At 53.8% G+C, this 16,223-nt stretch overlaps 5 protein-coding genes across 5 annotated transcripts; 4 read left to right on the forward strand and 1 right to left on the reverse strand.

Annotated features, from left to right (window-relative positions):
* Positions 1-137: 137 nt before the first annotated feature.
* CLAFUR5_12473 (uncharacterized protein) lies at positions 138-3,139 on the forward strand (the record flags this gene model as incomplete). The annotated part of the gene is made up of 5 exons (XM_047911621.1): positions 138-215; positions 393-2,215; positions 2,249-2,502; positions 2,553-2,596; positions 2,657-3,139. The coding sequence occupies 5 exons, from the start codon at positions 138-140 to the stop codon at positions 3,137-3,139; spliced, it is 2,682 nt and encodes an 893-aa protein (XP_047766874.1).
* A 1,256-nt stretch (positions 3,140-4,395) lies between these two features.
* On the forward strand, positions 4,396-4,959 carry CLAFUR5_12474 (uncharacterized protein; the record flags this gene model as incomplete). Its single annotated transcript, XM_047911622.1, has 1 exon — positions 4,396-4,959. The coding sequence occupies one exon, from the start codon at positions 4,396-4,398 to the stop codon at positions 4,957-4,959; it is 564 nt and encodes a 187-aa protein (XP_047766867.1).
* Positions 4,960-4,982: 23 nt separating this feature from the next.
* Positions 4,983-6,040, reverse strand: CLAFUR5_12475 (Putative polysaccharide deacetylase; the record flags this gene model as incomplete). The annotated part of the gene is made up of 2 exons (XM_047911623.1): positions 4,983-5,036; positions 5,090-6,040. 2 exons carry the CDS (start codon positions 6,038-6,040, stop codon positions 4,983-4,985), a joined length of 1,005 nt encoding a protein of 334 aa, XP_047766868.1.
* Positions 6,041-6,417: 377 nt separating this feature from the next.
* On the forward strand, positions 6,418-12,223 carry CLAFUR5_12476 (Proteasome component ECM29; the record flags this gene model as incomplete). Its single annotated transcript, XM_047911624.1, has 5 exons — positions 6,418-7,463; positions 7,566-11,162; positions 11,231-11,465; positions 11,524-11,729; positions 11,794-12,223. The coding sequence occupies 5 exons, from the start codon at positions 6,418-6,420 to the stop codon at positions 12,221-12,223; spliced, it is 5,514 nt and encodes a 1,837-aa protein (XP_047766869.1).
* A 2,069-nt stretch (positions 12,224-14,292) lies between these two features.
* Positions 14,293-16,137, forward strand: CLAFUR5_12477 (uncharacterized protein; the record flags this gene model as incomplete). The annotated part of the gene is made up of 1 exon (XM_047911625.1): positions 14,293-16,137. The coding sequence occupies one exon, from the start codon at positions 14,293-14,295 to the stop codon at positions 16,135-16,137; it is 1,845 nt and encodes a 614-aa protein (XP_047766870.1).
* Between the last annotated feature and the right edge of the window lie 86 nt (positions 16,138-16,223).

Consider the following 16,223-nt stretch of genomic DNA (forward strand, 5'->3'; position numbering starts at 1 on the left):
CACTGGCACACACGATTTCAGTCGACCAGAAGAATCTCCGAGACGACGCTCGCCTTTCAAAGCTTTATCTCTTCCACCTACATAAGTCGCGCTTCTGCTCCATCAACACAGTCAACATCAACGGAACACAAGACACGATGAGCGCTACAGACCAAACTACTGGCGCATCCGGTGGAGGTGACGAGAACAGGGAAGGTGGTCGAAAGAGGAGAAAGGTATGTCGCCACTAACAACTCGAGTCTTTCTGCTCTTCATGCCATGCGCAATGTGCTTCGTGATCACATCACCCATGCCGTCTGCCAGTGCTCTTCATGCGCTGAGCTAGTACTTGTCGTGAAGAGCGTACCTGTAGCTTGACGCGCTTCGAGTCGCATACTGACATGTATCACCAGGGACCCCATGGCAACCGAGTGCCGTCGACTGGCCAACAAGACGATTCCGCCGAGGAGAAGTGCGACAACTGCAACAATGCTGGACCGACCCGCCGAGCCTTCGATGGGCCCAACGGCACCAAGATATGTACGACTTGCAATAGCCACAACCAGGCCTCCAGCGCCTCCGGGCCAAATGCTCTGCCACGATGCGACGACTGCGGGAGGCATGGCAAGACTGCTCGAAGCTACAAAGGACCAGATGACAAGAGAGTATGTCAGACATGCTTCAGGAAGAATATGAAAGCCGCCGTACCCAACACCGTACCCAACGCCGTCGCAGATACATCGCTGCCCACATGCGATAACTGCGGGAAGCATGGCAAGACCGCTCGAGATTACAAAGGACCAGAGGGCAAGAGAGTATGTAACAGCTGCTTCAGAAATCCCGGGCCCAAAGCCGTCGTAGATACATCGCTTCCAAGATGCGACGGCTGCGGTAAACATACCAAGCAAGGTCGAGCTTACATTGGACCGAACCCAGGCGAGAGGATATGCCGGTCATGCCAGATCAAGATACCCATTGTCGCAGATACATCGCTTCCAAGATGCGATAACTCAGTTCCTGATCCATACGCAACACTTATGCTGGAGAAAGAGAAGGAAGTGGATGAGACCGTCACCACTCAGCTCTACATAGAGTGGCTGCTCCAGAATGACGCAGAAGAAGGCCGCGCCACTTGGGAAGAGATAGACGAGGCTGCAATGAAGGAGATCCAACGCCTTCTGGCCGCCGACATCACGATCCTGTTTGGCACATCATCTCCGCTGTACCAAGCATTCCTGGCGTCGCTGAAGACGGCTCAGCCTGCATCGACGTTTCCCACGACCGTTGATCACATGGCTACCACTCTGAATGGAGGCATCCACGGCGATCCAGCTGTGCTCTCTGCGTTGGATCAGACCATATGGAATGGACGCTTCCCTACGTTCACTCCGTCTGACGGCTTACTATGCGGACCAAACGCACTGGCGCTTACCTTGAACTCTCTTCGACTGCGTGGGGTACAGAACGACCCTACTACTTGGGGCGATACTCGGCCTTTTACGCCAGACGACATTATGCGGACTCTTTTCCAGAACTACAACTCCCACGACACTGCTGACTATGGCACACCGACTGCAGAGTACAATGCTTACCTGGATGAGGCGTTTTCCTTTTGGCAGCAGCGCAACGAGCTACTTACCCTCCGCGACCTAGATGCTCTGCAGCTGCGTGCGGCTCTAACTCTGCTTTATCGCAGTGGCGCATTGCCAGTGCATTTTCAACTTGGTGTCGTAGCGAGCGCCTACCTCCGAACGACTGAAGCGGGCGATATAGTACCACAGTCTGCGAGGGCTGAAGTAGTGGGAGACTGGAACGGCACAGATGCTGTCGCCTGGGTGCACAATAATATCGCATTCGGTCATGGCGAGTACAGCCATTGGGAGGGCTTCAATGAGGATGGGCGCTCCAATACGGTCGCTGGCTGGGGTTTCCACACTAGAGACTCTGGTGAATACTCTCGTCAGATATGCACAAACGCCAGCTACGACCACCAAACACTAGAGCAGCGGAAGCAGAGAGAGGAATACAACCAATACCATCGGGAGAAGCGACAAAAGAAGAAGCGCCAATTCATGTGTCTCCCTTTCCGAAGCAAGAACAGCATGCGCTGTGATGGTGCGCCCGGTGCGTCTTGCAAGCAGTGTGGGGATGATGGCGACTGCACGTGGCAGCCAACTGGCAAGGAGCCAATTCTTGCAAAGACATTGGCACAGTGGACTACGGACGACATTGCCGAGTAGGATCATCTAAACCTCAAGCAGCTCGACAGAGTGGAGTTGGCTAAGCTATGCAAGGCTGACGATATTCCTGATGAAGACTACATCCTAGGAACTTTCACTGCTCGCGAATCTGGAGGAGGCAACGCCAATGATATCAACACCCTCTCCAACGTGCTGGCGCAGAATCAACACTACTACGACATCCTACTCGGTCATCCGCACTATGTCAACGATGCCGCAGGCCAACGCCCAGGCGGCCCAGGGACGCCGCTTGTGGGCATGCGACTTCCTCTAATTCGTCATGGTAAGTCTCGTCTTTTACCGTAGGTATGCATGACACTAACACTTTTATAGGTGGCAAGATGGTTCCGGCTCGGCTTGGAAATCTTCAGGATCCAGTGCTTATCGCCTTCGTCAACCTTATGGACTTCATCTGCAGTCCTCAGGCAGCATGAAAGCCACTCGAGATTCACTTCATCACCTCTGGTCTTGCTGGATTCGCTGTTGATGTCGAACGTTGGCCAGAGTTCTACAACTTTGTTGTAGAGCGAGACCAAATCTACGGTACAAACATTGCTGAGACAATCTATGTGGTGCCCGTAGTGGAGGCTACTGTCATCGACGGTGTTGGCAACCACTCCCTGGACTTTCCTGCATTCTCACCTGGCTGGACTTTCTATCGCAACAAGTATGTGCAAAAGCACAACCTGGGTGACGTTCTGCGGCGCAACGCACTTGTCCGAGGCATCGCCACAGTCACTCAGGTCTTCAATGTGAACTTGGCTGTTCCTCACCCACCAGGGTCGGCTGTTACCGACAACTACATCAAGGGCATGAAGCACTCTGCTGATTGGCGCGGGAATGCGTATGACGAGACCACGACGCCGCGAGCCTCGCATGTGGCTGCTCGGAATGTGAGGCGAAATGTGGCATTTCACTAGCTGCTGGGGAGTGGAGGGCAAGAAATTCGCGTTCGGCATAGGCTGCTGTCTGCTTGGACATTGGAGTGCTGAAAAGAGTGGTGGAGGGTTTGTTAAGCGTAGCGACCGAGCGCTAGCCACACCGGAGTACGAGCTTGCGAGTACGTAGGTGAGGCGTCAGCGAGGGAGTGAAGCTCTATACCAGCCCTCAACTAGCCTTGGCGCTCGCTCTGATTGGTCAACTTTCAAGTTTTAGGGTCACGTGATCTTCCGCACTGTGCCTGTTGGCGAACTCGCAAACATATACTCGTCGCTAACGCCTATGTCGTCGTATAATAAGCACTGTACGTCGGGTAGCGGTAGCGTGGATCGCACGCTACTTTGCAGTCTAGAAGGGTTGGTAGAGAGCTCCACTCCGCTACGCTTACCTTTGGAGGTTCACAACCGCCAACAGCACATTTTTGTATGTAGTCTATGAAGTGCTTCGGTGGATGATACAGCCAAGGCAGCGTCCTGAAGCGCCGGACCGCTGTCCCTATTTCGAATTTCCTAATAGATACCAGGCTGTCGGCGAAGAAATAGCATTCCGACGCTGACCGACGCTGCCAGACGTTGTATAGCTGCCTTCTTTTTCCGGTTCCGGCAGACCGGCTCAAAGACTCCCCCTCCCCGTCTGATCTCCCCGGCAGACCAAACAAGTCTAGAAGGCTTCCCCATGTGCTGCACGATCCCACCTGACACCACATTCTCACTAAGGTTAGAAAATCCGCATCAAAACTTGACTGGCGTCACCTGGACAACAGTTGGCTTTGGTTGAGCTGTGCGCCAGCCAGGTGGGACTGTGCGCCAGGTGGGGAAGGCTTTTACAGTAGCCCCAGGAACGAGCATCTCGCGCGTCACACCACCAAATGTCGGACGATAAATCTGCTGACACTTGCACATTCTCATCCACCAATCAGCGCGCAAACCTTGTCATGTTGTATGATACCATCGAGACTGTGAATACTATACACTGGTAGGTCCTGCTCCTCCGAGCCGCTTTCACAACTTCGACAGTCACACAGCATCCATCAATATGGAAGCCATCGTCCACCCACTGCCGAAACAGCAGCCGTCGCTGGCCAAAGCCTCATCCAAGTCCTCCAGGTCCATCTTCTACGAGATTGCTGCCTCGGTCATCATCTCTTACCTTGTCCTTGCCCTTCGATCAAACTTGCTCAAAAGCTTCTGAGAAACGACAAGACGAATTGAACGGCGATACCAACACAGCCAGCTCAATGCGAATCCCATATGCGCCGAAAGAGCCCGCAGACCCGACGCCAGAGAACCAAGCCATATACGACCGCATAGCAGAACGACGAAAGCCACGACCGCTGATACCACTCGATCTCGCGCTGTTGCATAACCCCGCCATTGCGGATGGGTATAATTCCTTGATGGGTGCTATTCGCACCAAGTCATCTTTCTCCCAAGCTCTGGCTGAGCTCGCGATTTGCTATATCGCGGTGTTGAATGATGCAACATATGAGTGGACTGCTCATGCACCGCTTGCTTTGAAAGCTGGTGCCAGTCGGAAGGCGCTTGAGGCTGTCCTCAACAATGACGTGAAGAATTCGGATATGTTGAGTGAAGAGGAGCAGGACGTGTTGGAGTTCACGAGGCAGTCGACGAAAGAGATCAAAGTGGATGATGCTACGTTCGAGAAGATCAAGAGCAGGTACTCGGATCAGGAGGTGATGGAGCTTACAATCACTGTCGCTGGGTACAATATGGTCAGCCGCTTCCTGGTGGGGTTGGACGTGACTGAGAGCAATGGGAAGAAGATGGTGATGCCGGAGTGAACAGCAAGTGCAAGGCCACAGTGTCATTCTGCCGGGTATGGATCCGTCTGCCGCCCATGCTCAGCGATCTCGGTCCTCTGCGCAAGCCCCCATCAGCAATGCACACGTACTCCAATATCTTATGACCTACCGTAGCTATCCACACGTCCCGCTTACTCTGCACATACTCCACAAACCTACTCACCGTCCCAATCCTCCCCGGCTTCCCACTAATCCTAGCATGCAACCCAACACTCATCATCTTCGCTTTTCCTTTCTCGCCTTCCCGGTAAAGCTCATCAAACGAATCTTTCAAATACTGGAAGAAGTCCTCAGAGCTCGACCAGTTGTTCGGCATGAGGTACTTGAAGTCATTGCAGTCCAAGCTGTAGGGCAGTACCAACTGCCATTCCCTCCCGTTACCCTCACACCCATTAGGTAAGGGCTTCCAATACGGCAAATCATCCGCGTACGAATCACTCAACCACGGCTGCTCCCAACCTTTCTCCTTATAAACATGATAAATAATCCTATGCGTCCGAGGCGAAAGACGTCCAATATACCACCCCTTCGGCGGCTCACCCGTCTGCTGTCGAATCACGCTGGCACAATTCACAACATCCTGACACTCCTTCTCCACACTCATGTCATGATAATCAATCCATCGATCCCCATGCGCGGCCACTTCCCAGCCCATCTGCAAACATCTCGTCACCACCCTGGGATTATCGTCCAATGCCTTACCAACCCCATAGACCGTCCCTCGCACCCCAGCGTCGGCGAAGACATTCAAGACGCGCCAGACTCCTGCGCGGCTGCCGTACTCGTACATGGACTCAATGTTGAGATTACGGCCTTGCTGCACGGGTGGACTGCCTATGGATTCGGAGAGGAAACTTTCTGAATGAGAGTCGCCGTTGAGGACGCTGTACTCGCCGCCTCCTTCGTAGTTGAGGACGAAGGAGAGGGCGAGTTTGGCGTTGTTGGGCCAGTTGGGATTTGGAGGATTGGGGCCGTAGCCGAGTAGGTCGCGGCGGACGTCGTAGTCGTTGTCCCAGGTCCATTTTTGTGGCGAGGAACGGGGGGGTTGTCGGGCTGACATGTTTGATGCAAGGCTCTGTTCTATGCGAAGGGATGCGCATGAATTGTTAGACCGTGGTTTAGTCTCTGTTGGGATAAGTTTGTCGTAGGGTCTGGCTTGTCTCAGATGATCGCCACTTCCATTTGTTCCTGCATGTTCTCTCCGATGACCTAAGCCATCTCTTGCGGCTACACTTCTACGCGTGGCGTTTGTGTTGTACTGTGCTTTCGTGGCGATGATTGCCTGAACAGATTCTTGAGATAACAACTTCTCCTCCATCAGATTTCACGATTTCCAATACGACTTCACGACACGACTTCCTCACAAACTTGGCTTCGGACATGCATAGACGGACATAGAAGTGCACATTTTGATAACACTGTCCAACATACAGCACCATGAGTGCGCCACCGCAGTCGGCCGAGCAGCGAGAGCTTGCCTTGGTCGGCAAGGTTGAGATGCGGATAGCTCTCACTGACACAGACACGAAGCTGGAAGCTATCCTCAAAACATATCTGGCTCCAGTCCTGTTGAAGCTGGCATCAGAACATCAGAGCGTGCGCACCAAGGTCATTTCGATATGCCAGCATGTGAACACACGAGTCGCGCCACCTTCGATACAGCTTCCGGTAGCTGCTCTCATCAAGCAGTTCAAGGAACAGGACAGCTCGCTGATACGGCACTTCGACCTTTTGTACATACAGCAAGGTGTCGTCAGACTTTCGAACGCAGACAAGGCCGAATTGCTGCCGGTCGTAGTCAGCGGGATTGCGAAGAGCGGCAGTCATGGGCACCAAATCTTCTACCTGTTACTGCGGTTACTGGAATCAATCACTTTGCCGCTTCGAGGTAGTAAGGAGGATCTAGAAATGAGGACGAAGCTGGAGGTTAGCGATGACGACGCGAAGTTCCTCTCTGAGTACTTGGGCAAGCTTCTACTGTTCACGCCACAGAAGGCCGCTACCAAGACTTGTCCCGGACTTACTACTGACGACTACAGCTTCTTCATGCTACACGGCAAAGACGATGCATGGACGCCTTCAGCGGGCGGTCTGAATCTTGCCAGGACCAAGATACTAGGAGCGAAGCTGCTAGCAAGTGGACTGTTCAGAGATGAAGAGAGGTTCATTCCGGCCCTTTACGCATCAGCCGATCCGGCATCACCGATAAGTGATGTTGGAGATGACATGATGAAACGCACCTTACCAGTGACAGACCTCGAAGACGAGATGTTGGTCAAGCGGCTGTTCGATCTATACTTTGGCTCGAGTGCCGCGCCCAGAGTCAGTGCACCGCTGCAGTTGAAGATCTTGAACTTGCTCAACAGATCGACCATAAGCACGACTTTTGCGAACAATATCATGAGGCTCGCAGATGATGGCGTGATGCCATCGTCTGGGCAGATCGATGGTGAAGATACCGTGATGGGAAACACACCCTACCAGTAAGTGCCGCAGCTACCACTCATACAATGCTGGTGCTGAGCTTCCGCAGCTTCGTGGCTCGCTCCGCCGCTTGCTCATATGGCTGACAGACAATGTTGTAGGAAGACGGGCACTGGAAGAGAAGCCACCAAGTTGCGAAGTGCCGTCTTTGCCTACATCAACTTCGTTGCGCGGTTCGGTCCGAAAGAGACGTTGTACTCCATTGCGGCCAAAGTCGTCAACCGCTTGCGAGACTTCATAGAGAACCAAGGTTGGCCCAAAGCCGGAACCAGCGAAGATCTCGTTTCTCGCGGATATGCTTACGAAGTCATTGGCCTTTTGGCGAAAGCTGGACCCAAGGAACTACTCGTTGAAGATGAACATGCATCTTTCGACTTGCTGCGTTGGCTGTTCGAGTCGTTGGCAAAGGACTCTTCCGGGAATGCTGTGACAGTGAGCATTGAAGAAACGCTGTCGACCATCCTTGGAGCCTTTGCAAGGCTGGAACTCAGCCGGTCGGAACAGGGAGCACTGGAAAATTTACTCGTTGATCAGATGACACGATCTGGAGACCTCGAAGACAAGACACGCTTTCGCAGCACGCGCTACATTACAGTGCGATTCGCCAATCGATGCTTACCATTCTCATCCACGAAGGCTCGCTGGGTCGACGTGCTCGCTATGGGCGCATCGTCCGATCGAGTCGAGGTGCGGGAAGAGGGTGAGCGTGGACTAAGTCCATATTGGTACCGTATGCTGAATGGCTCGAACGCTGGGACCGATATGAATGTGGACTTTCCGGCTTTTGAAGCGATTATCACACAGTTCTTCATCGTCCAATCACCGACGACTGGCAGGGACACAACGGCGCTAGCACAACGATGTCAAAAGGCGTTCGAGTCATCTTTCACTGCGATGACTGCGTATGCGCGACGGGTCCTACTGCAGCACGCGCTGTTGAAGACAGATATCCCGGTGAACATTGACAACGACTGGGAGCGCAGACTGGACGCTTTGGCCGAGTCCGATGTGCCTGCGCGATCCGCCATCAGCAAGTATGCCACATCGATTTATGCTGAAGCTCCAGCCTCCATCAACATCTTGCTGAGCTGTCTCTTCGAGAGCGTGCTTTCCAAGTCTGCGGGCTCTGAGGCTCACTTGGTCGAGTTCCTCGCACTGAGCCCAGATAGCTTGATTGCAGAACATGCAAGTCATGCCAGCAGACTAATCCCGGCCCTGAAGTCGACCAACTATCGAAAACGCATGAGCGCCGCCCAGGCATTTGGCATTTTGGCCTCGATACCCTCCAGAGACTCGCAAGCCGACGTCTCGGGGCTTCTCGATGTGGCCAAGAGCTGGACCAGTGCAGTCGGGGCGAGCCTGAGTAGCGTCCACGGTACGTTGGTTGCGCTCGCCTACTTCTTTAGTAGGCAATCGTACCGCAGTGGGAAGATACCAGATTCGGCAACATATCAGGACTTTCTCAAAGTAACCTTTGCGATCTTCGATGACGCTAGAGACGACCTGTTGCGCGAAGCATGTTACATTTCGATCGGTCAGATGTGCCTGTTTGGTTGTCTTACGACTTCGTCCATGGAAACATACTCGACACCGCGAAAGATCATCGGCAGACTGTACGAAAAAGCCAAGGATGCGAATGAAGCTGCCATTGTCTGCTTGGGTGAGGTCTCCATGATACTGGAAGAGGAAAGTGACGATCTCTCTCATGTAGAAGAGCAGCTACACAAGCTACACGAGATCCGACAGTCGGAAGTGCACTTCACGGTTGGCGAGGCACTCAGCTATGTTGCACTTGGTTGGCAGTCCTCTGCACTCGCAACAAAACTTGATGTTAGCGTGGACACACCGGCAACACTGGGTCAACCACGGTCCAACACCTTGACTAAGCTCCTTGACCGGACGCTCAAGGACTGCGCTAACACTAAGCCTGCCCTTAAGAAAGCTGCAGTCATGTGGCTTCTCTGCCTTGTGCAATTCTGTGGTGAACAGCTACAGAGTCGCTTGTCGGAATGCCAGACTGCCTTTAGGCGCTGCTTGTCCGATCGCGATGAACTTGTGCAAGAGACAGCATCGAGGGGTCTCGGCCTTGTGTACGAGAAAGGCGACAGAAGTCTGAAGGATGACCTGGTACGGGAGCTTGTGTCCTCTTTCTCCTCTGACAAGCAACAACTAGCTGGAAATGTAGCCGAGGATACGCAACTGTTTGAGCCTGGCGCACTACCCACTGGAGACGGCTCTGTCTCGACCTACAAGGACATTATGAGTCTGGCTGCCGAAGTCGGCGACTCCAGCTTGGTGTACAAGTTCATGTCGATGGCATCCTCCAACGCGATCTGGTCAAGTCGAGCTGCCTTCGGCAGGTTCGGACTCAGCAGAGTGCTCTCCGACTCGAGCGTGGATGGGTACTTGGCCAACAATCCGAAGCTGTACCCGAAGCTGTATCGATATCGCTTCGATCCTAATGGCGGAGTGCAGCGCTCGATGAACGAGATCTGGAATGCTTTGGTGCCTGATAGCACTGCAACGATCGACAAGCACTTTGACGCCATCATGGAAGATCTGCTCACAAGCATTCTTGGTAAGGAGTGGCGTGTCCGTCAAGCATGCTGTGCCGCAATCGCAGATCTCGTACAGGGCAGATCGCTTGAAAAGTACGAAGGCTATCTGGAGCAAATCTGGACACAATGCTTCAAGGTTCTGGACGACATCAAGGAATCAGTTCGCGCGGCGGCTGCCTCACTGGCCCGAACTCTTACCGGAGTTCTGACCAGAGCACTGGAGGCTGATCACAGCTCTACGAAGAATGCATCTGCTATGCTCAAGCATGTCTTACCATTCCTGCTGTCTCCGTCCGGAATGGAGTCAAGCGCCAAAGAGGTGCAGGCTTTTTCGGTGCATACCCTCCTAGAAATCATCAAGAAAGCCAATGGTGCCACGTTGCGACCTTTCATACCTGAACTGATCGAGAGACTGATTGGTCTGCTAAGTTCATTGGAGCCGGAAGCTGTCAATTATATCCACCTCAACGCTTCAAAGTACAATCTGACGGAGCAGAAGATCGACGACATGAGACTTTCGAGCGTCCGCAGCAGTCCACTCATGGAAGCCATCGAACGTTGTCTGGACCTTCTCGATGAAGACGCCATGAAGGCACTCTGGCCAAAGCTCGAGTCCGCAATGAAGAGCGCCGTCGGTTTGCCCTCGAAAGTGGGTGCGAGTCGTGTGCTCGTCTCACTCAGCACGAGACGCATGGTCCTCTTCAAAACTTACGCAGACGACGCCTTGAAACTCATTGAAAAGCTCGTAGTCGACCGCAACGAGACTGTCGCAAGCTCTTACGCGATCGCCGCTGGCTACGTCGCTCGTGGCGCCTCCGACAAGCAGATTGTTCGTCTGGTTGCTTTCACGAAGAAGCTCTACTTCGAGTCGGAGGGTGATCGTGAGGGGACTGTTCCACGGAGGAGTATCACGTCCGGCGAGATCCTGCATGCGTTTGCTAAGTATGCGAGTGATAGGTTCAGTGAGTTTGCGACTTCTACTATGCCGTTTGTGTTTGTTGGTAAGCACGATTCGCATGAACAGGTCAAGGAGCAGTTTCAGGAGACGTGGAATGAGGCTGTGGGTGGGTCGAGGGCGGTGCTACTCTACCTGAATGAGATCTTGGAGCTTTGTGTGGCTCATTTGGAATCTCCGCAATGGTAAGTCCACGGATCTGAGACACTGCCACGTGGCTGTCGATTAGTACTGATGACGTTCTTTTGCACAGGACATTGAAGCATACTGCCGCCCGATCAATTGCAGATGCAACCCTTGCGGCCTCAGGAAGTGAGACTCAGCTATCGGCAGCCACGGCTGGTAAATTGTGGCCCGCGATCGAGAAAGCTCTGGGCGGTAAGACTTGGGACGGCAAGGAAGATGTGCTGTGGGCCTTTGTCAAGTTCGTGGAGGTCGCCACGGCATTTTACGCAGAGCACGACAATATTCGCTCGGCTATCGTGAAGGTAAGCAGGTCTGCATGTTCCAGCTGACCATGTGAGTCTCGCTAATACAGGTGAGCAGATTGCTTTGCGGGAAGCGAAGCGTCAGAATGCTGGATACAGGACACATTCGGTCAAGGCATTGGGCCGCATTGCGAAAGCACGAGCCGACATCGACATGCATGATGGTGTCTTCGAAGTCGTTGAGCCTTTACTGACGCCTGATTCCAATGAAGACAAGATGGACATGGACAGTGGCAAAGACCAACTTCGAAAGGCGGACGAACTGTGAGTGCAACGCCGTCATGGCAGTATGGCATGATGAATCGTGTGAGTTCTGACATTGAAACAGGAAGGACTCCACCAACGCAGGAGCGATCGAAGCCGTTCTCGCTTCGGTCAATCCCAGCGTCTCAAGAGGCGATGTGCTGACCCGACAACTCGGAAGCGCGATACACGTGGTCGCCACCAGCAAGCCCCAGACACAAGCTGCACTCCGCAGTACGTATCAGGGAATCGCAGACATGTTCAACAGGACACAGAAGCAGGAACGACAGGTCGCACTCAATGCCAAGGCGATGCAAGACCTCAAATCGTTGTTGTTCGGATCAGTCATTGGCATCGAGGCGATACGCTTGACCAGGGCTGAGGCCGTAGTCGCCGCAGCAAAGATGTCATCGTCGCTGGCGAAGGAGTTCGATGGTGAAGTTCGTGCGCTTATCGAGGCTGAAGTGGCTTCCAGCGTTCGAGACCGTCTCGCTGCAGCACAACTAGCGCGATGATTGTCAATGGCTTGCATATGGCGTAACCACGCACGTGGTCCGCACGTGTGTCTGGATCCTTTGGCGTCGTTACGCAAAAGGAGCATGCTTTGTTGAAAGATCTCGGCATAAGCTGTCTCGGGCAGAAGGGCGTGTGTAAGATGCTATTTGGATTCAATCCCTGACCACCACGTCTCCTCCGAGTCTTTTGCGCATTCACGAAAAGTGCCTCTTCTAGAACGACATGGGCCTGTAAGCCTTCCTCGGCACTTGGCGCGTGAGCTGTGCCGCTGATCGGGCTCGGAGGCAACCCTGAGCGGTAGGGCGCTACTGCGTGGCGTGCAGCAGACCCACGTGCCCGGGAAAGGTCAAGAATTGTCTTCTTCGCCGCTGTGCTACGGATCGGCTTCCAGAAACATCACCTACACCACCTCAGATTGACATCTTGAAATCACGGTACTGCTCGGCGGTGACGCCATGTGCCAATCCTGCCCAAACAATATATCGAACCAAAGACGAAAACCCGCTTCCGAGCCCTGCCGGATCCTCCCAAGGCGCGGACTTCTGCCCGGCGGGCAGTAAATATGGTCTCGGCGTGTTGCTACTGGCGCCACATGAGCCAGAAGTGTCAATGGCAGCCCAAGATTATACGAGCTTCTCACTGTCTGCGTTCAATTCCTGCTTCATCCGCGACCACCTTGCGTGAGGGAAATTATCGGATGGAGCCTTCCCTCGGCCGCTTCGCAGCTGCAGGGCTTGACGTGATCCTTTGCCATCAACAGCTATCTCAGGACGGGTCCTCGGTGCATAGTGGCCTTATGACTTGGTGGAGCGGCTCGCAGCACCGCGTGAAGCATCGAGCCACAGATCTTGGCATAAAACCCACGAGTTGGATGCGGCGCAGAAGCTACACCCTCATCACACCACGCGTGATACATCCCGATATGCCTACACGGGTCAGGGTCCGTCTATCTACTCACCTGCTCGCAGCAAGCGTGAGCCTCAATGCTGCACCATGACAGCCACACAGGGCACGCCGAAGCATCCTTTGCTTATGGCTGACTGACAAGCAACCGTACTGACATGATGATTGGCGTATCACCACCTGTGCACGACAAGGGCAGCTGGGGGTTCATATGTACGATGAAACGCGTGGCAGCCACCGTGTCTAGCTCACGTGGTGAGTTTCAGGCGTTGCGCCACATCATGTACATGTCCTCTCCACACGCAGTTACAGACGTGTCGGGAATGGTGGACTAGAGCTTTAAGCGAACCGCAAGAAATCCTGCCAGCCCGTACTGACCTGACTCCAGTACTGTCTCCTGCTGCCGCGCTCTTGGTGCCAACCCTCTACGCCTGCTTGGCTTCTCTCGCGTGTGGCTGCATCCCATCTTGATCCACGAATCCTGGGCGTCGGCGACAAGCGAAAGGACATACTCCTTCCGACATTGCAACGTTGCTATCAGCAGTCCTTGCGGCGGGTTGTCGCGTATTGAGTTTACCTAAATACTGACGACAAGATACCGAAAGTGAACAGCATACGGCCCGATGCCCTCTATGCCCACCATCAGACCGTGAGCGTGAAGCTGTTCAAGGTACCGGTTCAAGGTTACAAGCTGGCCCAGAAGATCGACAGACACCTGTCGAGCAATCATTGGCTTTGCCGTCGGTTATCTTTGCCTTCACTCACGACAGCTGTCAGAGCACGGCCCATTCCGCTCACCGACCACCCAACAAGCTTATAATTACCATGCAAGCAGGCCGTGGAGAGGACGGTTCTTCCAGCAGATGGCGAGATCAGCCACGGACACTGGCTCCTCGTGATTCAAGACCTGCTGCGACCAGGGAACGCACATCAGCATCATCCACTGGTCGGCCTCCACGATTGTCACACCGATCTCGCGCCGGCTGTTGGACATGTAGAGGAAGGAAGGTCAAGTGTGAGGCCAAATAACATCGTGTATTCTAGAAGTGGGTAGCTGACATGAAGTTTTCTAGGCGACGAGATACATCCTCGATGTGGACCATGCAGCAGATTGAACCGAGACTGCGATTGGGATCACCGATGGAACTTTAGTGATGCCACGCCCATGACGCAGAGCAAGTTCACGAACATCAACACTTCTGGTAATGCCGTATGGGATCCTGCAGTCCGTCAACAATACAGTGCAAGTCCGTCGCTCGAAGAGTCCGATGACCTGCCAGAGTTCGCGTGCCTTGCTAGCGATGAGGACAGGGAGAAGAAAGCGGAAGCTCACAAGCCGGGCACATTCGGTGTGGTCGTTACCCCCGAGAGCTTCTTCGATCTTCCGGAATATGCTGCTTCTGTGCCTCATGAGAGCAGACGGACGAGTGGTGCCAGTTATGGGAGTGCCTCGTCTGCGAGAGGGGCGTATCGCAGTCCGAGGCCTGGTGCGACACGATCGATTACACTTGCAGATCCCAACACGGTCGTCTTGGACCGATTTGAAGACTCTCCAGTCACATCACCTACTTCGTTTCCCAGGTCCGATGAAAGCCGCCGTGGTAGCTTCCCAGAAGCCCTACAGAATTTGTCAATCACGAGCTCCGCGTTCGCCTCGGGCACAAGCACTGCCTTGCAAACCCCGACTTTTCGAGGTGCTGACGATCACCTCCTCGCGCACTTTAGGCAATACATTGTCCCTTGTCTAGCTCAACCACAGCCCCCACATACTGCTTCAGCCCTCGGGATTATCTCTCAAAGCACGGCCAGGAACGCCATTGAGCTCGAGGCTCATAGGTTCAGGCCTTTACACAACGCGATATGTGCCATCAGTGCGCTACATCTAGCCTACAGCGGCCGATCGTCTCTTGAAGATGCCATGCAGCACTACCATCAGGCATTGGCGGCATCGGCGAGCGCGACATCTCCGAATGACTTGATCACAGACGGGGTGTTTTTCCGGCATTTCTTGCTGTTCGTATACGACATCTGCATCCCGATGCAGAATGAAGATGGAGCGAATATGTGGGCAGAACATCTCAATCACCTACGACGAATAGCCACCCAGCGTCGAAACGGCACCGGCAGTGAATCTTACTCACATACCTTATGGGTCATCATGGAGCTCGATACAGCCGCCTGCCTACTCGGTAGTGGGAACTGCGATTTTGTACGGACCATCATGGAGCAAGTCCTTCTTCCACCGCTGGCACAACAATTACCCGCCTTGACCATCACCCCAAGCGAATCGACCTTCCCCCCTCAAGAAGCGCACATCTTCCCACCAATCTTAGCACTCAACCAGAGCATCGTCCTCCAGACCGCAACCATGGCCCAAACCGCCCAGAGATTCCGCCACGAAGCTATCAAGCGCGATAGAGTCACTTCACCTGGCACTTGGGCAAGACTACAAGCAAATAGCGCCCAGCTCCAGAGCGACATGCACACCATCTGGCAGCGATACTGCCCAGAATATCTGGCACCTTACACTTACCGAACGGGTGCCAACCTCCCCGAACGTGTCCAGATCGTCTTCGAGCAAGCTACGCTACGATACCATGCCGCTATCATATACGCTCGGACTAGCATGTTCCCGGGCCAACGCTCCTTTCCATTCGCCGGGCAACAGGACGTGCTTAGTGATACCGAGAGGAGAGTCGCTGCGATCATGGCTCTCACTTCGGATCAGATCAAGCATGGGATGTTGGATCAACGAGGGGCAGTGTTTCCGTTATTCATTGCAGGGTTCGCGACTGGGGATTTCAGGGTGAAGGACCAGGTTATCAGCCAGATTCGAGCTTTCGAGGGGCATGGTATTGGGCAGAACACGTATCGTACGCGGCAGCTGCTGGTCGCTGTAAGGGATGAACAGCTCAGACAGGCGAATATGGGGTCTGGGAGGATGGAGAGGGTTGATTGGTTGGATATTGCTAAGGAGGGTGGGTTGAAGGTTGTCAATTGTGGGTTGTGAAAAGCATGGATGGCAGATGAGGTTGGGACGGAAGCATTGCATCGGCATTAGCATGAGCATTAGCGTAGACAATAGCGAAACAGCCT

This window comes from Fulvia fulva, chromosome 10 (assembly GCF_020509005.1).
Source record: "Fulvia fulva chromosome 10, complete sequence".
Classification (NCBI taxonomy): Eukaryota; Fungi; Ascomycota; class Dothideomycetes; order Mycosphaerellales; family Mycosphaerellaceae; genus Fulvia; species Fulvia fulva.